At 37.3% G+C, this 19,161-nt stretch overlaps 1 protein-coding gene across 5 annotated transcripts in view; it reads left to right on the plus strand.

Moving 5' to 3' along the window:
• NCOR1 (nuclear receptor corepressor 1) overlaps positions 1-19,161 on the plus strand; it is a 61,068-nt gene that overhangs the window by 20,689 nt on the left and 21,218 nt on the right. For 3 of the 5 annotated variants that reach the window (XM_026036990.1, XM_026036992.1, XM_026036991.1), the window contains exons 10-23: positions 214-280; positions 948-1,120; positions 1,990-2,080; positions 2,332-2,510; positions 2,987-3,041; positions 3,820-3,921; positions 9,025-9,155; positions 9,700-9,917; positions 12,145-12,207; positions 12,773-12,912; positions 13,708-13,834; positions 15,451-16,006; positions 17,241-17,370; positions 17,682-17,877. In XM_026036990.1, the coding sequence (XP_025892775.1) occupies positions 214-280; positions 948-1,120; positions 1,990-2,080; positions 2,332-2,510; positions 2,987-3,041; positions 3,820-3,921; positions 9,025-9,155; positions 9,700-9,917; positions 12,145-12,207; positions 12,773-12,912; positions 13,708-13,834; positions 15,451-16,006; positions 17,241-17,370; positions 17,682-17,877 (2,228 nt within the window). The remainder of the gene's footprint in view (positions 1-213; positions 281-947; positions 1,121-1,989; positions 2,081-2,331; positions 2,511-2,986; positions 3,042-3,819; positions 3,922-9,024; positions 9,156-9,699; positions 9,918-12,144; positions 12,208-12,772; positions 12,913-13,707; positions 13,835-15,450; positions 16,007-17,240; positions 17,371-17,681; positions 17,878-19,161) is intronic. The other 2 variants (XM_026036993.1, XM_026036994.1) reach the window with 2 other exon arrangements.

Raw genomic sequence — 19,161 nt, forward strand, 5'->3', positions numbered from 1 at the left:
TCTTAAAGATTACTAGAAAAAGGAATATTCTTGTTCAAATAAAATACAATAGTGACTAAATGACCAATCCACTAAGAATTTTCTATTTTCTACTCCTCAAATTGTGTTTAAAAGTAACCATTTGGCATGTGGAATCTGTGGGGTTTTTTTAGTAGCTTTGAAGTTCTTCAGTCCTGTGCAGTTCTCATTTTATTTTCAATTTTCATTTTCCAGAAACCAAGTGATGAGAAAAAAGTTAATACTGTTTTTTAAAAGAAGAAATCACGCAAGAAAACAACGGGTAATGCTACCATATTTTTACATGAAAGCCACTAGTTCGTATATGCAATATACAAAAATGCAATAATGTGTATCTTTCTCCTGATATAGTAGCTATAGTATTCTGAAGAAATTGTGACATATCTCCAGTTCTGAAATCTGACAGCATTTTTAATCAAATACTAGATACCAGTACTAACAGACTTAATGCTTTCTCTTCCGTGCTATTGTACCAAATGGCGTGGAGAATCAAAAAATGTCTGAAAGAGCATTCCTTTATCAAGGAAAGAAGTTAAGCGTCACTACATTTTCATGGTGAATCTTCAATTTGAAGTGTTTTCTTCCTAAGGTCCTAGTGTTTTATTGTAGGAACAGCTCCTGAATACTGAAGTTGGCGACATACTGCAGTTATTGCAATCTCTTCCTTTCAACTGAAAACATAAATCAAGCCCAGTAGCGGATGTGAGATTTCTGGAAGAAAATAGTAATAGTTAACCAAATATCACTGCTATATGTGAAGTAAAGAATTAGAGTGGAATAGTTAAAACTTATGTGCATTTATGTCATCATCAAAATAAAAAGCAGAAAAATATCTGCATATTTATACCCAAAGCCCACTTTTGTTATGAGTACTGAGCAGGGTAGTGTATTTATGTTTAGTGTGTGTGTGTACTTTTGCAATTCAACAGGAACAGAAAATCTGTCAACGTTATGATCAACTCATGGAGGCATGGGAGAAAAAAGTCGACAGAATAGAAAATAATCCACGCAGGAAAGCAAAGGAGAGTAAAACAAGAGAGTACTACGAGAAACAGTTTCCAGAAATCAGGAAGCAGAGAGAACAACAAGAACGATTTCAAAGGTATTACTATGGTTTTCTAATATTCCTTTAAAATAATTCTTACAATAACTTTTATAATTATTTCTAATAAAAGTGGTAATTAAGTCAGCTTAGCAGGAAATTTTATGTTTATCAACTTACATCCAGTGTGTTTTGTGTCATCAGGCTCATTTCACTTCACCTCTTAAGGACCTCTGTTAACTGTCCTTCCTTCTTGTCAGTCTACTCTCTCGCATCTCACTCTTGTCCCTCCCTGACAGCTTTATCAGCAGCGTTCACCTGGTCAGTTTGGTTTCTTCAGCTTCTTTACTGATACATACATTTTTCTTCCCTGTCCCCTACCCCTGTATTGACCATCAAAACTTATTTTTGTCATGATCAATGTAAACAAATGGTAATTTGCAAAGGGTAGTTAAGTTCTGGTGCTCAATGCAACTGAGTGAAGTTATGCAGGTGCATAAAGTGGTTTGTTGTTTGGGACGTAAGGTAATAGGAGCTTTAGCTTCATATTGGCAAGCTCAATTTTGGCCTACAGACCAATGTACACTTAATATTTTTCAGTCACAAAGTGTCTGTATTACTGTTTTGGTTTGTAATACCTATGTGCATTGGAATACAGAGTCAAAAATCACGTTATTAAAAAACTTGAATGATTTTTTTTTTCTTGAACTTGCCATATGGGTTTTAAGACTAGGAGTTATTTAAAATTGAAGTATACAAACTAAGTTCATATTCTGAAACTATTTAAGAAAGAACAGTTCTAACTAATTTGGGAGCCATGTAACACTGTTTTAAAGACTTTTGAGAGATTGTCATTGTTGTGTACGAAATCTGTAAATATAACTTTTTCGCGTTATCTTTACTGCTACTTTTTTTTCTCTTTATTTTAGAGTTGGTCAAAGAGGGGCTGGACTTTCAGCAACTATTGCTAGAAGTGAACATGAGATTTCTGAAATCATTGATGGACTTTCTGAGCAGGAGGTGAGACTACTCTCTGATATAGAAACACAACAAAAGAGGGTTTACCTTTTTGATACGGCAAAGCTTTTTTTTAGTCTGGTTTGATAGTGCCATGTGAACTTTGCCTTGAAACAAGTTTAACATGTTTCTTGTAAGGATTATAGTTCTCAATCACATCGGTCCTATATTTTTCTGGTTAGTTGGTTCTTCAAGAACTATAAAGATTAGTAGTAATGCTTCTTACTATTTTTCTCTTTATTCTTTTCCTGCAGAACAATGAAAAACAAATGCGTCAACTCTCTGTCATTCCTCCCATGATGTTTGATGCAGAACAAAGACGAGTAAAGTTTATTAACATGAACGGTCTGATGGAGGATCCCATGAAAGTTTATAAAGACAGACAGTTCATGAATGTCTGGACCGACCACGAGAAAGAGATTTTTAAGGAAAAGTAATCATCTTTTTTATCTCTTTATTATATTGCAAATGACAGACACTTAAGCCCGTAGTAACTGTAATTTAAATCAGAAGTGTTGAAGATTTTATGCAGTAGTATTTGATAACATTCTCAGCTGGGTGAATGAAATGTTGCAGAAGTTTTATACTTGTGCATTTATTTTTCAACTGAGTAGACTGTACATGCATTTAGGTAGAAAAATAACATTCTAAAGTGCTTAGTCTTCTGGTAAGATGAAAATGAAAAGAGCAGGTGGACCTTCTCATTAACATTAATCAGTAGCTAGTTTTAAGTGCTTAAGGTTTTAAATGGCTTGAAATGTTCATAATTTAAAAACTAGCCTTTAAAAACTTAGCCAAGAGTTGTGGAAATCAAAGATTTGCTGGTTGAAACGATTGTTTGGAAGACTGTTTTGCTGCTTCAACTATGAATTACGTTGTCAAACTTAAATAATTTCTGATTTATAAAAGGTTTGTCCAACATCCCAAGAACTTTGGTCTAATTGCTTCCTACTTGGAACGAAAGGTAAGATCTCTTTTAATATAAGTAGAGCCTGGGGTGGGATCCCTAACTTTCCAAATGTAAGTCGCTTATTCCAGCCACGTTGTTTTTTCTTAAAAAAAAAAAAAAAAAAAATAGTTCCAAAAAACATTACTGCCTTGACAGGATGTAATAATACTTGATCAGTAATACAGTTAGTACATGCAAACATTTAAGAAGACTTAGTAAAATGGCACTTCCAACAGCAGTAAAAAGAAATTGAACTTTATTTAGTTTTGGTATTTTCTTTTGCAAGCATGTAAGCTGCCTTAACCATCTCACTGTTTAGATAAGGCTATGTTTGGCTGTCCTGAGCCACTGCTAATTCTAAGGAACCTTACGTGTGTCTTTCAAGTTAATGGGATCCTACTGCTGGATGAATCAGAGCTGATTTTGCGAAGCTAGTGTAAAAAGTAATTGAGAATTAGGTTTTGCTTAGACTTGCAACAGAGCTTCTTACAGCTTTTATGGTAAATAGAAGCTTTCACATCTGCGAGTTGTCTAGCATAGATTAAGGCCTGCAGACTGAAGTAGCTGAGGGGATGTTTTAAATATAAGAGCCTTGTGTTTCACGCTGTAATTTTATTCATGGTTTTCTTATTATAACTGTGTGTGAATTTACTTCCCTCCTAAGCAAGCAGTTCCATTATAATTTTGTTTGTTTTAGTCTAGAGAATGAACAGTTTGACGTGTTGAGTGTAAATACTAAAAATATGTTTTTTTTGTAGGAATAAATTTTTTTTTCCTTGCCTTTTCTTTTCAGAATGTTCCTGACTGCGTGTTGTATTATTATTTGACTAAGAAAAATGAGAATTATAAAGCCCTTGTGCGAAGGAATTATGGTAAACGTAGAGGAAGAAACCAGGTATGTAATTTTGTGTCACTTGAATGTCACTATTTTATTGCTTCTTATTTACAACTGTCTAGAATACCTTATGTAGCAAACAGGATATTATGTGCATGAAACTGGAGGAGAGGATGATTGTTTCTATTTCTGCCATTTTTAACTTTAAGAATAGGTTCTTGACATCAAAAGTGGTTTCGGTTAGTTAAATTTTAATTTTACAGAGTATCTTTGTCCTTTGCACATTGGTGACTTTTTAATATGACAGCTAATTATATTTGGGGACCCTGCCATAGATGTTGAAGTCAGATCTATCATTAATCTTATGGTGGAGCCAACAGAAATTAGGCAGAGCATGTGACTTGCAGTGGAAAAGATGTAATCACTTCTTAACGTCAACCTTTGTTAAAAAACAGAATTTAATTGTGGTCTTTATTTGGTGGTCAGGCTCAAAGTCAAATTGGAACTTAATAGCAAGAAGAGACCAATTTAATGAATGCAAATTTAAAGTTCTGCTGATTCAGGAATTCCTTTGGAAGTTTTGGAAGTCTTTGAAGAGGAAAAGAACAGCATATTATATGCAAAACATGTGCAAACATAAATATGTTTGTGTTACCAGGGTCAATGTGGAATTTGGAAAACAAAGAAAATTTAAGAAACTTTTTTTTTTGCCAGTGGGAAGAATGCTGTGTATTCATCCAGTATGTTTATTTATACATTTATGTACTTACATGTATAAAATAAAGCGCACAAACATGCAAGACCATGTCTGCAGATACTTCGAATTTTGTGTGCTTAACAACTGGAAATAGAGACGTGCTCAAGAAATATCTTGTGCTTTGTTGCGCCTGAAACTGCAGTGGAGGTAGAAAGGTCCCTATCAAATTTGGATTTTCAGAAATCTATAATTGCAGAATAGTAAGTTTTATATGCAAGTAATATTGTAATTGTGTGATTAGTGATGGCAAAAGATTCTGAAATAAATTATAAATTAATGACAAATACTGCAGAGATGGAAATAAATGAGCCTTGTCCAAAATCACCTGTGGACAGTCACCGTTAAAACTAAGATACTGCTGCTGTTGTAAGTGGCTAAGTTGTGTATTCCAGTTTAAAATCGGTTCAGCGTGATCCTAACAAGTGAACTCATGTTCAGCAGTGTCTTTGCCATATGGTGCTCTGCTGCAGTGGATCGAGGAGGACGATGACCTCCCTCGACCTGCTGGAGACGCTCTTCTTAATGCACCCCAGAAGGCTAGTAGGTAGAGTATTACAGTGGAGGAGATATTAATCATGGGAACGCTGAAGTGCTTCAGAAATGTTTTAGTCCATGCAGCTTGACTTGAGACCCAAGGCTTTCGCTTTGGAAGATACTTGAGCGCAGGATTACAGGCACGTGAAGTTAAGTGAGGGAAGGCCTGGTGCATTGCAGTGGATTTTTGTCCTTAAGTAGGTTTCAAAAACTGTTATGAAATGCTACAGAAGCCCTTCCAGAGTTTTTAACATAGTATTGGGGAAAAAAGAGCAACTCTAAGAGCAAACTGTGCCTTTAAATATTCAGCTGCTTGGAAGTGATCCGCTAATAGTTTTGTCTGGTAGGTTTTTTTTTTTTTTTTTTTTTTTTTTTTTTTTTGAAACAGTTTGTCCAGGCGGACCCTTGGACAGAACCCAAGAAGTGCCTGCTGCTGAGGCACAAAACCAGGCAGTTTAGAGGGTTATTGAGCTGGAAAATGTTCCTGGCAGCCTATGGGAGGCACCTGCAAGAGTGCAGAGCTCCCTGCATCCTCCTGTTGGCTAGGCGAGTGAATGGCAGGAGTCTGCAGAGCACAGAAATTCCTCATTTTGCACTGCTTGTTCCCTGCAAAAGTCATGGAAAAGTCCAGCTTATTGATTTAGATGAAGTTGATTTAGTGTTGGAGGCAGGGACTTTTCTTGCCTGCACGTTGTTTTGATGGTAGATGATCAAATACCAGTTTTTGCTGGAAATAGGGCAGCAAAGGGCCCCGACGGCAGGTGGTGCCGCCGCTGATGTGACTAGACAGAAACGCGCCGGGCCGCGCACGGGGCCCGTGGAGCAGCGCAGGCCGGGGCTCACCCCGAGCGACCCCGGGAGATGAGACACTCACATGGGAGCTGGGAACGCTTCCGCAGGCGGCTTAAGTGGCAGAATGACACAATTTCCTGGAATAAACACGTTGCTGGGTCAGGCAGCCTCGGCGGGAGAGCGGGATGATGTTGGTGCTCGCGTGGCTTTTGTCCTTTTGAATCGTGTCCTGAATTAAAGCCCGTCCCCTTGCCTGGATAGTAAAAGTTTTAATCAACAGATGAACGTGCAGGTACGTCGCTGACTGAGGCTTCAGGCTGTCTTAAGGTTTGTGTTTAACCTGCCCTTGACCTCTTTTGCTCATGCATGTTAAATAAATTCACTGTGGAATAGTGAATCCTGTTGTTGACAGACTGGAGCGTCGAGTTAGCCAGGCAGAGAGAGCAGAGGGTTCACTCTCAACAACACTTTTGCAGTTAGGTTATATGTTAAACATTAATTTTTTTTTTTTTTTTTTTTTTTAAAGAAAAACTCTGTAACTCTTTCAAAATGCAGGTTGTATTTAACTCCTTGCTTTTCAGGCCAATATGTGTAGCACAATGGAAGTTATTTGCCTTGGCATGTCCTTCTGACATCTTGTCTGAAGGAATTTTGCAGATAGCCAAGTAATGTCAATATCTTACCTTGCTACAAAATATCAGCAGTTAATAAATAGCAGTTAGTGTTAGGGACTTCGGCTCCAGTTCACGTTATTAAAATGTCAAAAGCAAGTCTTTTTTATAACTAATTCCAGACTTGGATTTTTTAATGAAACAGTGACACCTGCTGCTACACTTACAGAAAGGATCCTCTCTTTAAAAAAATAAAATAAATGATAATAAAAAGAGTCTATTTTAAGGATTTTTTTCAGTGGAATAGAAAATCTGTATTGAATTACTGTTCAAAGACTACATCTCTAGACCTCTGTCCTTATCTTCCCTTGAATTGCTAAGTGTGCTTCAGGTGTTTGTTTAAAATATAACTTTACATAAATATTACAAATATTTTGCATTTCAAGTTGCTTTGCAGAGTCTAATGCCCAGCAGAGAACACCTCAACCCTGTGGGCATCCAACTTGAGTGAATAGTAGCTAGATGTTGCAGCACTGAATGAACGACTGGGATTGACTGAAGATGCTGCATTAAGCCTTTCAGGCCCCTTCAGTGGGGACTCCTGTGGGTGATTCCCTCTATTTGGCCATATCATCCTTCTTTCCCTCTTTTACATGTGTGTTTTTTTTGCTTTTTTTTTAAACATAGTTAAGGTATAACTTAAACTCATGTATTTAATGTGATATATTTTCAGAGAGGAGGTGGAGAGTTGTTTCTTTCTTTCCCTCTCTTCCCTCTTCTTCCTCCTGCTATAACCCAGTGTGCAGCATAAGGCTTTTTTTCCCCTTTTTATTGTTCAGTGTCCAGCCCAGAAGGCCGGATTCGCTGCAGCTCTTAGAAGATCACTTTAGTACTGTTATAACTGAGTGTGAATGGGCGTATTAAACTCTGGATGTTTACTGTGGATTTCCTGGCTTGTAGAGCCCATAAGGAGAATTTGTTCTTCTGCTGTTTGCTTCTTGTCAGTGTTCTGGGAATTTAGGGAGTGGATTGTGTGATTACCTTAGTGAAAGCCAACTACTGCTACATTAAAGCTTATAGAAATCTTTTCTATGGCCACATCTTATAGTTCTTTCTTAAGAAATACTTTTTCTTAGCACATGTCATCATTTCTTGCAACGTCACACGTCATTTAGATCGTCTGATGTTAGACTACTCGTAACAACGAAGTCAAAAAGGGAATGTCAAGGGTAGCTTGTGTGTTGTATGGTGAAGGAATAATAAAAAGTGCCATAGATTATTCTCACATCTTCAGTTATATTTTTAGTAGCAATAAAAGAGCAGCCTGTTTCCATCAATAAGAGAACAGGAAAAAGGGAACAAATCTGTATGATTATATTAAATAACACAAATTCTTCTATTAATTCCCCTTTGAAATAGATTGTATCTTCTAAATAGTTTAAATCTAACTTAACTGCTTACTGGAACGAATACCCTTGTGTATGGTAGTTGCCTAGATTGCTCAGAGATAAGTGGTGAGAGTCACTGAACAGAAATTTGTGTGGATTACATACATAGTATTTTGTGCTGACCTCTATAGAGTAAGAAAGACCAATAGTAAAATCTTTGTCTTTTGTTACTACTTACCTGCTTGTAAATTTGCTGTCTAGTCTCAATGAAGAACACAGTAAAAAATGTTCTAAGCTGTAGTTTTCTTTCCATAAATTCATTAGAAACCTAAATCTTAAGAATTTTGTTATATAGTCTTTTTGTTTGTTTGTTTGGAATATTTATATCTGTTATTGCTAATGTGAGCCTTGAGAAGGTGGCTCAAACTTGGTCATAGTGTTCATGCTAGAAGATCATCTGCTCCCAAGTTGTGAACTATCATGTTTCACTGCTTTAAAATTGGCAACGTTAAAAATAAAATTTGAGGAGAGCAACACCATTGCTACACAAGATGTTGATCAGACCTCTCTAAGCATGTTTAAAACTTTGCTCTTCATTTTCAAGCTTCATATTGCAGGAATCGCTTCCAATTCACACAAAGATATTCCATGTGGCATGCAGCAGCCCAGACTGGGGAGCACTGCTGTGCTCGTCCTGCAGAAGAAGCCTCTACCTCCATGGGACTTAAAAAACAAAATACAGTCTCTGAGTAGGGCAGCTGACTAGAAGAAACATAAGCAAAAATAAATTAGGAGGGACTGAGGATATGCAGTCAATATAAAGATACTGAATATTCTGTGGCAAAAGGGACTTTGGATGTCTGGAAGATGTGCCTGGCCGATCATGCTGTAATTTCAGGGTGCAGATAGGATAAAGTGCTCCAGTTGCTGCAGAGGCATTTGCTGTTATGCTGCCTGGTATGCAGCGACCGTAACCAGCCTGGGGGAGGTAGCGCCAGTGCTTGGGCTGCTCCGAGGAGAAGTTGCTGCAGCTTTGTGAGATCAGCTTGTTATAATGTGTGTAAATGCCCTTTCATTTCAGCAACAAATTGCTCGTCCTTCTCAAGAAGAAAAGGTAGAAGAAAAAGTAGAAGAGGAAAAAGCAGAAAAAACAGAAAAAAAAGAGGAGGAAAAGAAAGATGAGGAGGAAAAGGATGAGAAGGAGGACTCTAAGTAAGTATATGTCCTGAAAATGCATGAATTGCCTTTAGATTGCAGTGACTTTTTTGCTGTTTTTCTTGCAAAGATCAAGATGGAATTGGTATTAATCTGGCAGTGAATCTTAGCTACAGATTGTTCCTATATCGGTTAGCTCTTATGCGTTAAGTACTTTTATTTTTTGACATATCAATTTCCTTGTCTGTCTGAACTAATCAGACCGGTGAAGAAACCAGAGGGCTTTGTTAACCCCTGACTTCTTTTGTATCTTGCCATAGGAGAGAATCTTTTTGATGTTTTGTCGCATGTTTGTATTTTCTTTGAAGCTGCTAGTGTCACGTATTTGTGCTGTTCTCTAGGAGCACTAGCTTTGGGGGAATAAGTGAACTCTGTTTCACTATGAAGTGGCCTTTTTTTTTTTTTTTTTTTTTTTTTTTTGGTCAAAACAGGAAGAAAGATTGATGCTTTTACATCCATTTCAGGAATATGTGTCTTTAATAACTCCCAGAATGTGTCTGAATTGCTTTTTCATTTATTCGTTTTTTTAAATTATTCCCAGAGAAAACACCAAAGAAAAGGACAAAACTGAAGCTCCTGCAGAGGAACCCGAGGAAAGGGAGCAGGCCACTCCTAGGGGCCGAAAAACTGCCAATAGTCAAGGTCGTCGTAAGGGCAGGATCACCAGATCAATGACAAATGAAGCAGCACAAGCAAATGCTGCCGCTGCGGCGGCCGCCGAGGAACCACCACCCCCACTGCCCCCACCACCAGAACCTTGTGAGTAGCATTTGGGGCACCTGGGGACCTGTCCCATAGTCGGGCTCTTCTCTGGCAGGATGCTGTATCCTGCACATGCCATGCACTATGGAATTAATTTAATAGTACGTCTTTATTTACAAGCCTGCTTATAATTCTATTCAATATTACATCTTTATTTTCAAGCTTATAATTCCTTGAGTTTTAGGTAGTGTTAAACTTCTTGCATGTTAATATGGAGTATATACCTAGTCAGATGACTGTTAAAACCATATAAGAGAAAGGTAGTTGAACCTTTCAGTGATAACTAGTTTTTCTCTTAGTTTGCAGGGTTAAAGATGGATCTGATTCAAGTGCCTTTGACACAGATTGACTTACAGGCTGTAGCTCACAGAGGTTACTGCTAAATAAGTAGGCCCGATATTTGAGCACTTTGGGGAGTTTCGTAATCGGAAATAGATTCTTGCATTTTTTGTTGTTGTTGTTTCTGCATTAGATGGCAAGGGACTTATTTAAAGTAAAAATGTTGCTTTCTTGGCATGTATGGTTAGAAAATCCTGTATACTATCTCTGGCTGTGTTTCTAAGAGGACTGACATAATCTGTGGTGGTGCAGAAACATATGCAAACAGAATACCTTGGGGCTAGTAAATAATTATCCATGATAGCATGGGATTTTTTTCTCCTGTTGTGCTGTGCCATGGCAAGATCTGTTGCTCTTAACTCTTTAGCTGGGGAGCTGCATGCAGAGATTCATTTAGAGTTTGTCACTGGTCGCCCAAATACTCGTAAACAACACAGGATGTTAATTCAGTGGTCAATATCAGAGACTAAAGTAGTGATTCAGAACAGTGAAGAAGTGGGTCAGATACTTTATAGTGTTCTATTTGTATTACTTGTTAATGGAAGGAAGACTGATCTTGCTTATACTGAACATCTGGTTTTCGAGAGTTCATGTTGCATGCTATGCAGAATGGCAGAGCAGTGAAAAATAGAAGTTTCTGTTCTTAAGAGCTAAGTCTGTTATGGCTTAATGCCATTCAGAAATTGAACAGAATGATACCAATCTAGAAAAGTGAATGAATATTATTTTGCAGTGAATTATAGTTAGTTCTCTGTTTTTACTTAGTATTTTTTGTTGTTGTTCCGTACATTTTTTTTTTCTCTTTGTCTCTGTCCAGAGGATTATAGGAGTGAATTTAAGATGAATAGATTTTCTCAATAAATAACCACTTCAGGTTTTTAGCATTGTAGTCAATGAAACGTGGTGGGACTAGATCATATCATGTTGGACTCTATATTTATTTCTTTTTTATTTTGAATGACTTTTTCCTTTCTCCCATAATACTCTGATCTCCATGCACAGCGTTATGACATCTGTTCAATGCATTACAACAGCATGGATGCACTTAAAATAGGAAATGGGAGGGGAACTTGGAAGAATCTCTCAAGAACCTTCACAGTAATTATTTTTATAAGTCATCATGTGTGTTAGTGACTCAAAATGAGCAAAACAGGGCTTAGAAAAGGGTGCAACTTTCTCTGAGGAAGTCTGTTATAACTGGGAACACTATTAAAAACAGTATAATATTTGCAGTATATCTTTATTTCTGAATCTTGAAGGGTGTTTGAAAATTGGTTTAATTCATATTAGATTTGTATCTGCCTTACAATGTCAAAATTGAATTGAATTGAGAGTCAGTTTTACTTCTTCAGAACCTGCTGCAGATGGTGCACTGAAGATTTGTTATTAAAAGGCCTAAATATGGGTGGTTAGAGTACAGAAGTTCCTTGCAATTGTAGAAGAATATAGCATGCTTGCCTTACATTGCTTTAATATAAGAAAGCCTGAGAGGTGCGTAGAAAAGGATGGATCATGTGGAGGAAAAAAGACCACAAATGACATTCCTTGATGTTCCCAGAATGTTTTTAGTGGCTGATAGTCCTTATTAGCATCTTAAATACAAGCTTAATGATAAATAATACTAGCTACTTGCAAGTCTTATTTGACAGCTGTTTAATCATCACACTATTTTGTAGGCAGAACAGTTGAAAACTTGCTCTTTTCTACTTTATCTCTTAATTTGGTTTGCTGGACGCTGACTGCTTCCTGCTGTCAGAAGCAGCTTTCCCAAGTGACTTGGAAGAGCCTTAATGTAAATAGATTACTAGATTATGGGAAGCACAGTTGTTGCTGTAAGAGGGACTCCTGATCTTTTCTCTAATAGGGATCATTCTTTCTCTTTCAGCTTCTACAGAGCCTGTGGAGACTTCTCGCTGGACCGAAGAAGAAATGGAAGTTGCTAAGAAAGGTAATTCTTGTGAAACTTTTGATTTAATTGTTAAAACTTGAATACTTCTTGGTCTTTGCAGCACTGTGCTGAGTAACTAGTGTGAAATATGCCTTTTTTCTTTTCAGAAATGTATCAAATAAATGCAAAGATGTATATTTCATATGCACATTTTCAAAGTAATGTTTTTCTAAACTACAAAAAATCCTTTGGTTTAAGACACATTCTTTTTGCAGATAAGTTTGTATATTTTACAACTTATCAGGCATTTGGCAGATGTCACCATGAAATATTATGCATAAAATCAGTCTTTTAGCAGTCAATATATTAGCAGCAGTGAAGAGTTAAGTTTCAAGGCTACATAAACAGACATTCAGGCGGAAGCAGCTTTTTTTTTTTTTTTCTGTCCAGTAAGTAGTAGTCAAATACATTGTCACAGTGAGAACTCTCTCAATGACGGTACTACTTTTATTCAACATTACATTGCTTTTGTATCTGACAGACCCTTCCAAGGGGTGATGGTGTTCCATTTATTTGCTTTGGATTATTGATCATAGTAAATATTTGTTCTTTTATGTTCGAACAGGTTTAGTGGAACATGGGCGAAACTGGGCAGCAATTGCCAAAATGGTTGGGACAAAAAGTGAAGCTCAGTGTAAGAACTTCTACTTCAACTATAAAAGGAGACACAATCTGGACAGCCTTCTTCAACAGCACAAACAGAAGGCAAGTACAATGGTTTCAAAATATTTGAGAGAGCAACTTAAAATCTCTCCAAAGTCATTCATCATAGTATGCTAAAATTATTTCATAATCACCACTTTTTTTCCTTTTCTACTTGTTTTTGTGTTACAACATAATCATAGAATCATTATGGTTGGTCTTCATTACCAATCATTATGGTATAAGTCTTCTAGAAGACACTGCTGATGTTTGCTGACCTCTGATACTAGCTACTTCGTGCTTTAAAATGCAGTAGGAAAATTTCTTTCAGCATTCTCAAGCCTAAATAATTCCTGAAGTGATATGAGAACTGTACTCCTTGTGGGTGCATCAGCAACTGTAGAAGTTCAGGTTGTTGCTGTGGAACAGTTACTTGAAATATGCTCTGTGTCACATAATAAGCACTAACCTCACAAAATAGAGCAAAAATGTTGCTGAAAGGCTGCGAACTGAAAGCTTTGATGTATCTGAAGTAGAATTCAGAGGGTTGTAGTTCCCCAAACTGCAGTGCCATCATAGCCTGGTACCTGCCAAAATGAAGAGTATTAGTCTCTGTTTGCTACCTTAGTCCTGTTTTTCCCACAAATACATCTTGAGAGAGTGGTGTAAACTTGTTCATATGTTTTTGGTCAGGAGCAGAAAAATTTGAACTGAAGTTAAAACGATGTCCCCATGTGAATGAATCTCTGCTAAACAGATATCTTCCTTTCAGTTAATCCTGAGATTGAGAAACGGGAATATATGTGATAGGAATGCTTGGAAATTTTCAGTATAATATAAATGCCATGTCTTTATCAGTCTTCTCGACGGCCCCGTGAGGAGCGAGATGTATCACAGTGTGAGAGTGTAGCTTCGACAGTGTCAGCTCAGGAGGATGAAGACATTGAAGCATCTAATGAAGAAGAGAATCCAGAAGACAGTGAAGGTAACTTTTCTGGAAAGAACTTCATGTATTTACCAAGATGGGCTTATGTTTTATTTAGGCCGATTGTGTCTGAACATAAGGGATAGCTATGTGCAGTTTCATAACACAGTGTTCAAACATGGTTTCAATAGTGTTTTAGCTACTGGAACTCACTTTATTAGTTCTAACTGGAAAAGAAAAAAATATTATTAAACATTTTCAATGTCAATAACATTTTAAACATTAAAAATGTTATTAAAATGTTACTACTTAATATTTTGAGATGCTTTGCTATCTTCTAGAGGCTAAACAAATGCACATGGTCAAAAAAAAGTGTTGAAACAAGCTGAACCATGGATATGTAATCTTTGCTAGTTAATAGTCTCCATAAAATTTTAGACAGGGAAATTCAATCTTTTTTTAAATTTGTTGGCTGCAACTGCTAATAATTACAAGTACTCAGCATTACATCTGTTTTGGCCGACCTTTTATGGAGCTGCAACCAGCTGAAATCATAAACAATGAATCGGAGAATATGGCTAAGTTTCTCAAACTTCATGTATAGTTCAGTGCAGTTCATGTATCTCTGGGGAAAGGATGGAGAAAGATGAGGAAAGGATCTTATTTCTTAAAAAAAAAAAAGAAAAAAAAAAACCCTACCTCAAGTTTGAAGATGTGTGTGTTGTATTTAAACAAAACTTCCCACAGATGCAGTTCTAAGTAATGAAGATTGATGTCTTTAGGATAAGACTTCTGAATATAACTTCTACACGATCATATGTCTGTGTTGTATGCAGACATAGCTTTTCATAAATGGTTTTCTTTATCTAAGAGCTATCTATAATATAGTGAAATTGATGTAGGACAAAGAGAAGAAAGGTTGAATTTTACCTTGAATCAGTAAAAATTATTCTTAAAGCTGCCCTGCAATTCTTGCTGTAAGCTAACTATTGTAGTTTACCTCCTTTGTGAATAAGCGTTGTTTTCTTGAAAATGTCTCCTTTGCTCTGTGAAAGGTGTAAACAGCGTCGACAACTGGATACCAATTGTAGAAGGGTATTGATATTTGCAGTGAAGAACCTATGTGTAGCATATTTATTATCTAAAATTAAGATGGAATTGGAAAGAAGGTTTTCTGCAAAATGCAGTAAATACGCACTCAGAACCTGCATACAAAAGGTGACAGATTTTAATGTAAAATCAGTGTTTTGTCACTTCTGCCAATGAAGCCTCTAAAACATGTTCACTTAAGTTATTCAAGTTGTGCCTTAGCCACTGTGAATGTTGACCTTATTCTTGTAAGAGAACTGCATCATACATGGAAGCACCGAGTCCCTGGCGTAAGCATGGGAGGTTACCTACCTGTCTGGCTCTTTGTAAGGTCAGAGCTAAATATGTAATCTTATTTCTGTAATTCCTGTCTTCTTCCTTAATCTGCATCTGCTCACTTTAGTTACCCTCCTTTTGTGAGTCAATTCTTCAGGGCGAGGGTCTTGTGTTGTTGGGATAACTGGCATATATATATATATATATATATGTATATATATATATATATTTTTTTAAAGGCAGTTGATCAAAGCCTGGTTAGATCATGTTAATGTTGAACGTTTATGCTTAAAACTTCTCATTTTTTTAAGGTGCTGAAAATAGTTCTGATACAGAGAGTGCTCCATCTCCTTCTCCAGCAGAACCTGCTAAACCAAGTGAAGAAACTCCCTCCGAGAGTGCTGCTTCGAAGATAACCATGGAGGCGCCAGCAGAACAGGAGGCTCCCATTAAACCTGCCACCAGCACATCCCCTTCCGTAACGGCCCAAAGTGTGTCAACTGCTGAAAGCCAGACCTCTGAGCCACAGGTTAAAGAAGAAGTAAATAATGAAGCAGAAGAGCCTATGGAGGTTGACAGTAGAAGCCATGCAGCTGAAGCTAAACCAGTGCTTACTCTTCCAGTGCATACCAAAGCAGAACCTGTAGAGACTGAAATGAGGCTACCAGAGAATATTCAAGTGAAAATAGAGAGCGATACCAAAGAGAGGGATTTGGAGAAACCCAAGGAGAAGTCAGAACCTGAGGAAATGGACTTCAGTCTGGCCCAACAGGTGAACACAGCAAGACAAGAATCCCATTCAGATAACGATTCCAGTGCCACCTGTAGTGCGGATGAGGAAGTTGATGGAGAACCTGACAGACAAGGGTGAGTGTAATTGTTTATTGCTGCAAAATTTAAAAAGCTATTTTACAAATGTTGTTACTTAACAATGATTAAAAATTATATTCAGTAGCAACATTTCTGTTATGAGTTTCTAGTACAGTAAAGAATCTCTGAAACTTTTTATTTGTAACTGAGAGAAATATTAATTTTAAAATTCTGAAGAAAAAACCAGAAGGAGGCTCTTCCGTGGAAATAAACTGGGTAGGCAGCAAGCCAGTATAGCTCTCTGGAAACCTAGACAGCTAGCACAGCTCTTTGGAAATTAAACCATTTGCGATCTACTCGGAGAATAACTGAACTTCTTTGATTAAGCTTGGAGAGTTGGTTTCTTTTACACAATACTTTAATACAAAGCAAGCCATTCAGGAATAATTGAAGTTGGAAGGGACCCCTAGAGATCATCTACTCCAACCCCTCTGCTCAAGCAGGGTCACCTAGAGCATGTGACACAGGATCCGAGTGAGGTTTGAAGATCTCCAAAGGAGACTTGAAGTGGGCAATGCTGCATGTCCTTCGAACCTTATTACTTTTGGAGAAATGTTGGTGTTGCTGATAATGCATTAAATCTTTGAGCTCTGTTGCGGTGATTCCTGTGTAACCATAGTATGGCCTCAGAGCCACTGCACCCTCCCTTCCAGTGGTCTTAATATATACGCAGTACCAAGGATAGATGTTAAATGTCAAAAGTATCCAGTGTCACTGTGCTGCATGTGCTCTTTTGAGAAGTCTAGTTGACTGTTTGTGGGCTCTTGCCTCTCAGGCATCCTCTCTCCACAAATGTAAGAGCCCTCTGTGAAAAATCTGCTATATACTGATGTTTACATTTCTCCTGTATAGCAAATATATCTTGGGTTTACTGTCTTTTTATTTTTTTCTCAAAGCATTTTTTTTCTGTTGTAGTGGAAGTTAGTCTTGCGTGACTGTGTATGCAGAAACAACATACTTAAATTTTTGGTTTTGGTGATTATTGAACACACTTCCAGTATTCCTATATATTTTAAGATATTGAAGTATTTATGCCTATTCTACTATATATGCTATGGAATAATGTATGACAATTTTGATATTCCAGCTATTTATCCACTCTTAGTTGTGTTAGTACTTTGAGGCTGAAAGAAGCATACTTTTGCCTGTGTGTTCATCAACATGTATGATCTCGATCTCTCCTGATTCTATTTCATCCCTTCCATCTATTTTTTTTTTCCTTTTTCCCCAGAATCTTCAGTAGGGAGTCTAAGCCTTCACTTTTAAACCCCACTGGTTCGATACTGGTATCATCCACAATAAAGCAAGGGCAGATGGACCTGCAACAACTTCACCATCGAGCTGCTGTCATACCTCCTATGGTATGGGATATTTTAAATGATATTTGAAGGAGCATCTTTTGTCTGTAAATTAGTTTTATGCAGTGAAAAATACAGCAAAAATCATGAAACAAATAAAAAAAAGCTTATAATTTATTTTGCTACCATACTTTTTGGGGGCAGGGGGATAAATTAAGCACAAGCCAGTATGCAAGAAGTAGCTTAAAAACAGATGCATAACATTTTAAGTAAAAGGCTGCACCCTTTTCAATGGAGACATTAAACAAAAGACAACTGCTTTAATAAATATGTGTGTTAATGTCTGTGCTGTTAACACCTTCCCCTCCTTGTAGGTGTCTTGCAGCCCCTGTACCGTACCTGTTGGGACACCTGTGAGTGGTTATGCTCTCTATCAACGGCACATTAAAGCGATGCACGAGTCAGCGCTGCTGGAGGAGCAACGACAGAGGCAAGAGCAGCTGGATATGGAGTATAGAAGCTCTGCAAGCCCGTGTGGCCCTTCCAAAAGCCCCAATGTTGAGTGGGAAGGTAGTTATTTTGTTTCTATTATGAAGTAAGTCAGAGTTAGTAATCTTAATATGCATGCAGTGTAAGTCGTTGAGTCCTGGAGCAGAGCACACAAAAAAAAGTTTCTACAACTGTCCTGCTGTAGCCTGTTGGACCACCAAAGGACTGTGTGAAAAGTTCTGCTCCTGGGAATATGATGGTTAGTTGCATTTGTGTAAATAGATGTTGCTTGGAGACTGCGTTTGACCTGAACTTTGAGATCTGACCTTTTCTGAATGTGACTGTTAGTGCACTCTGTGGTCAGAGAACAAGGCTAAAATTATTGTTCACGAATAACTATGTGCCTAAGTAAGGACTTGCCTGTTGCCATTGTTGCCTGCAGGAAAGTGACTCAGATGGACAAGTTATTGCATGACTTAAATTTCTGCGTAAAAGCCAGAAGATGCATCCATTAGCTTTCCTTAGATACTCATTTTACTCTTTCTTTCTGTGTATAGTGGTCATGCTTTCATAAACAGCTCACACATTAGTGTTTTAAAGTATTACCTTTTCTTAAACAACAACCAAAAAAAAAAAAATTCTGTGGCAATTTCTCAGTGGGAAAAGTATAACTATGACCTCTAAATACCTTATTTTCTTTACTAGAAAAGAGATACTGTTACAGATGCATCATTCTGCATTTTAAGATTTTTCATCCTTATGTTATTCCTGTTGCTTTCTACAAGCCTGGTCATCTTAATTTGAAAACTAGAAGAGGCCAAATTGTCATCAGATCTTTAGAACAGCTACTTCCTTAGATACGTAGTGCGTGTGAAACTTCTCCACCCCAGTGTTGTATGCAGAAGGGAGCTTGCAATCTGTTTAAACTCCTTCATTATGTAGATCAGCATGTTCATATACAGTGCATATGTTGTGGGGCACCTGGTTGACTGGAGCAACAATTGCTGGACTGATCTACAACAACCTGTAAAATATTTCACGAGAATGTGGATGCTAGATTAAGCAGGACCTTAATGCTACTTTTTAATGAATTTTGGAAAACTGTAAAAGTCTGTAACAAGTCTGAAAAAAAAATCTTTTGCAAAGGTCAATTATTCTAGGAAAACCAGGTCTGTCTGCGTGCTAATGTTAAATATCTGAATCTGGACAAACTAGAAGGCTAACAAGGCTAAATACACTTGCTTTATATTTTGTGTTGGAAGCACTGAATACTATTGAAAACCAGGAAGCTGGCATATGAACTGCCAGACCTTAGTATCCAAAATCATATATTCCTTCTATTCAAAAAGAGCCTATCTCCTGGTT

Source organism: Nothoprocta perdicaria, unplaced genomic scaffold, assembly GCF_003342845.1.
Source record: "Nothoprocta perdicaria isolate Ctin4 unplaced genomic scaffold, notPer1 scaffold_189, whole genome shotgun sequence".
Taxonomy (NCBI): Eukaryota; Metazoa; Chordata; class Aves; order Tinamiformes; family Tinamidae; genus Nothoprocta; species Nothoprocta perdicaria.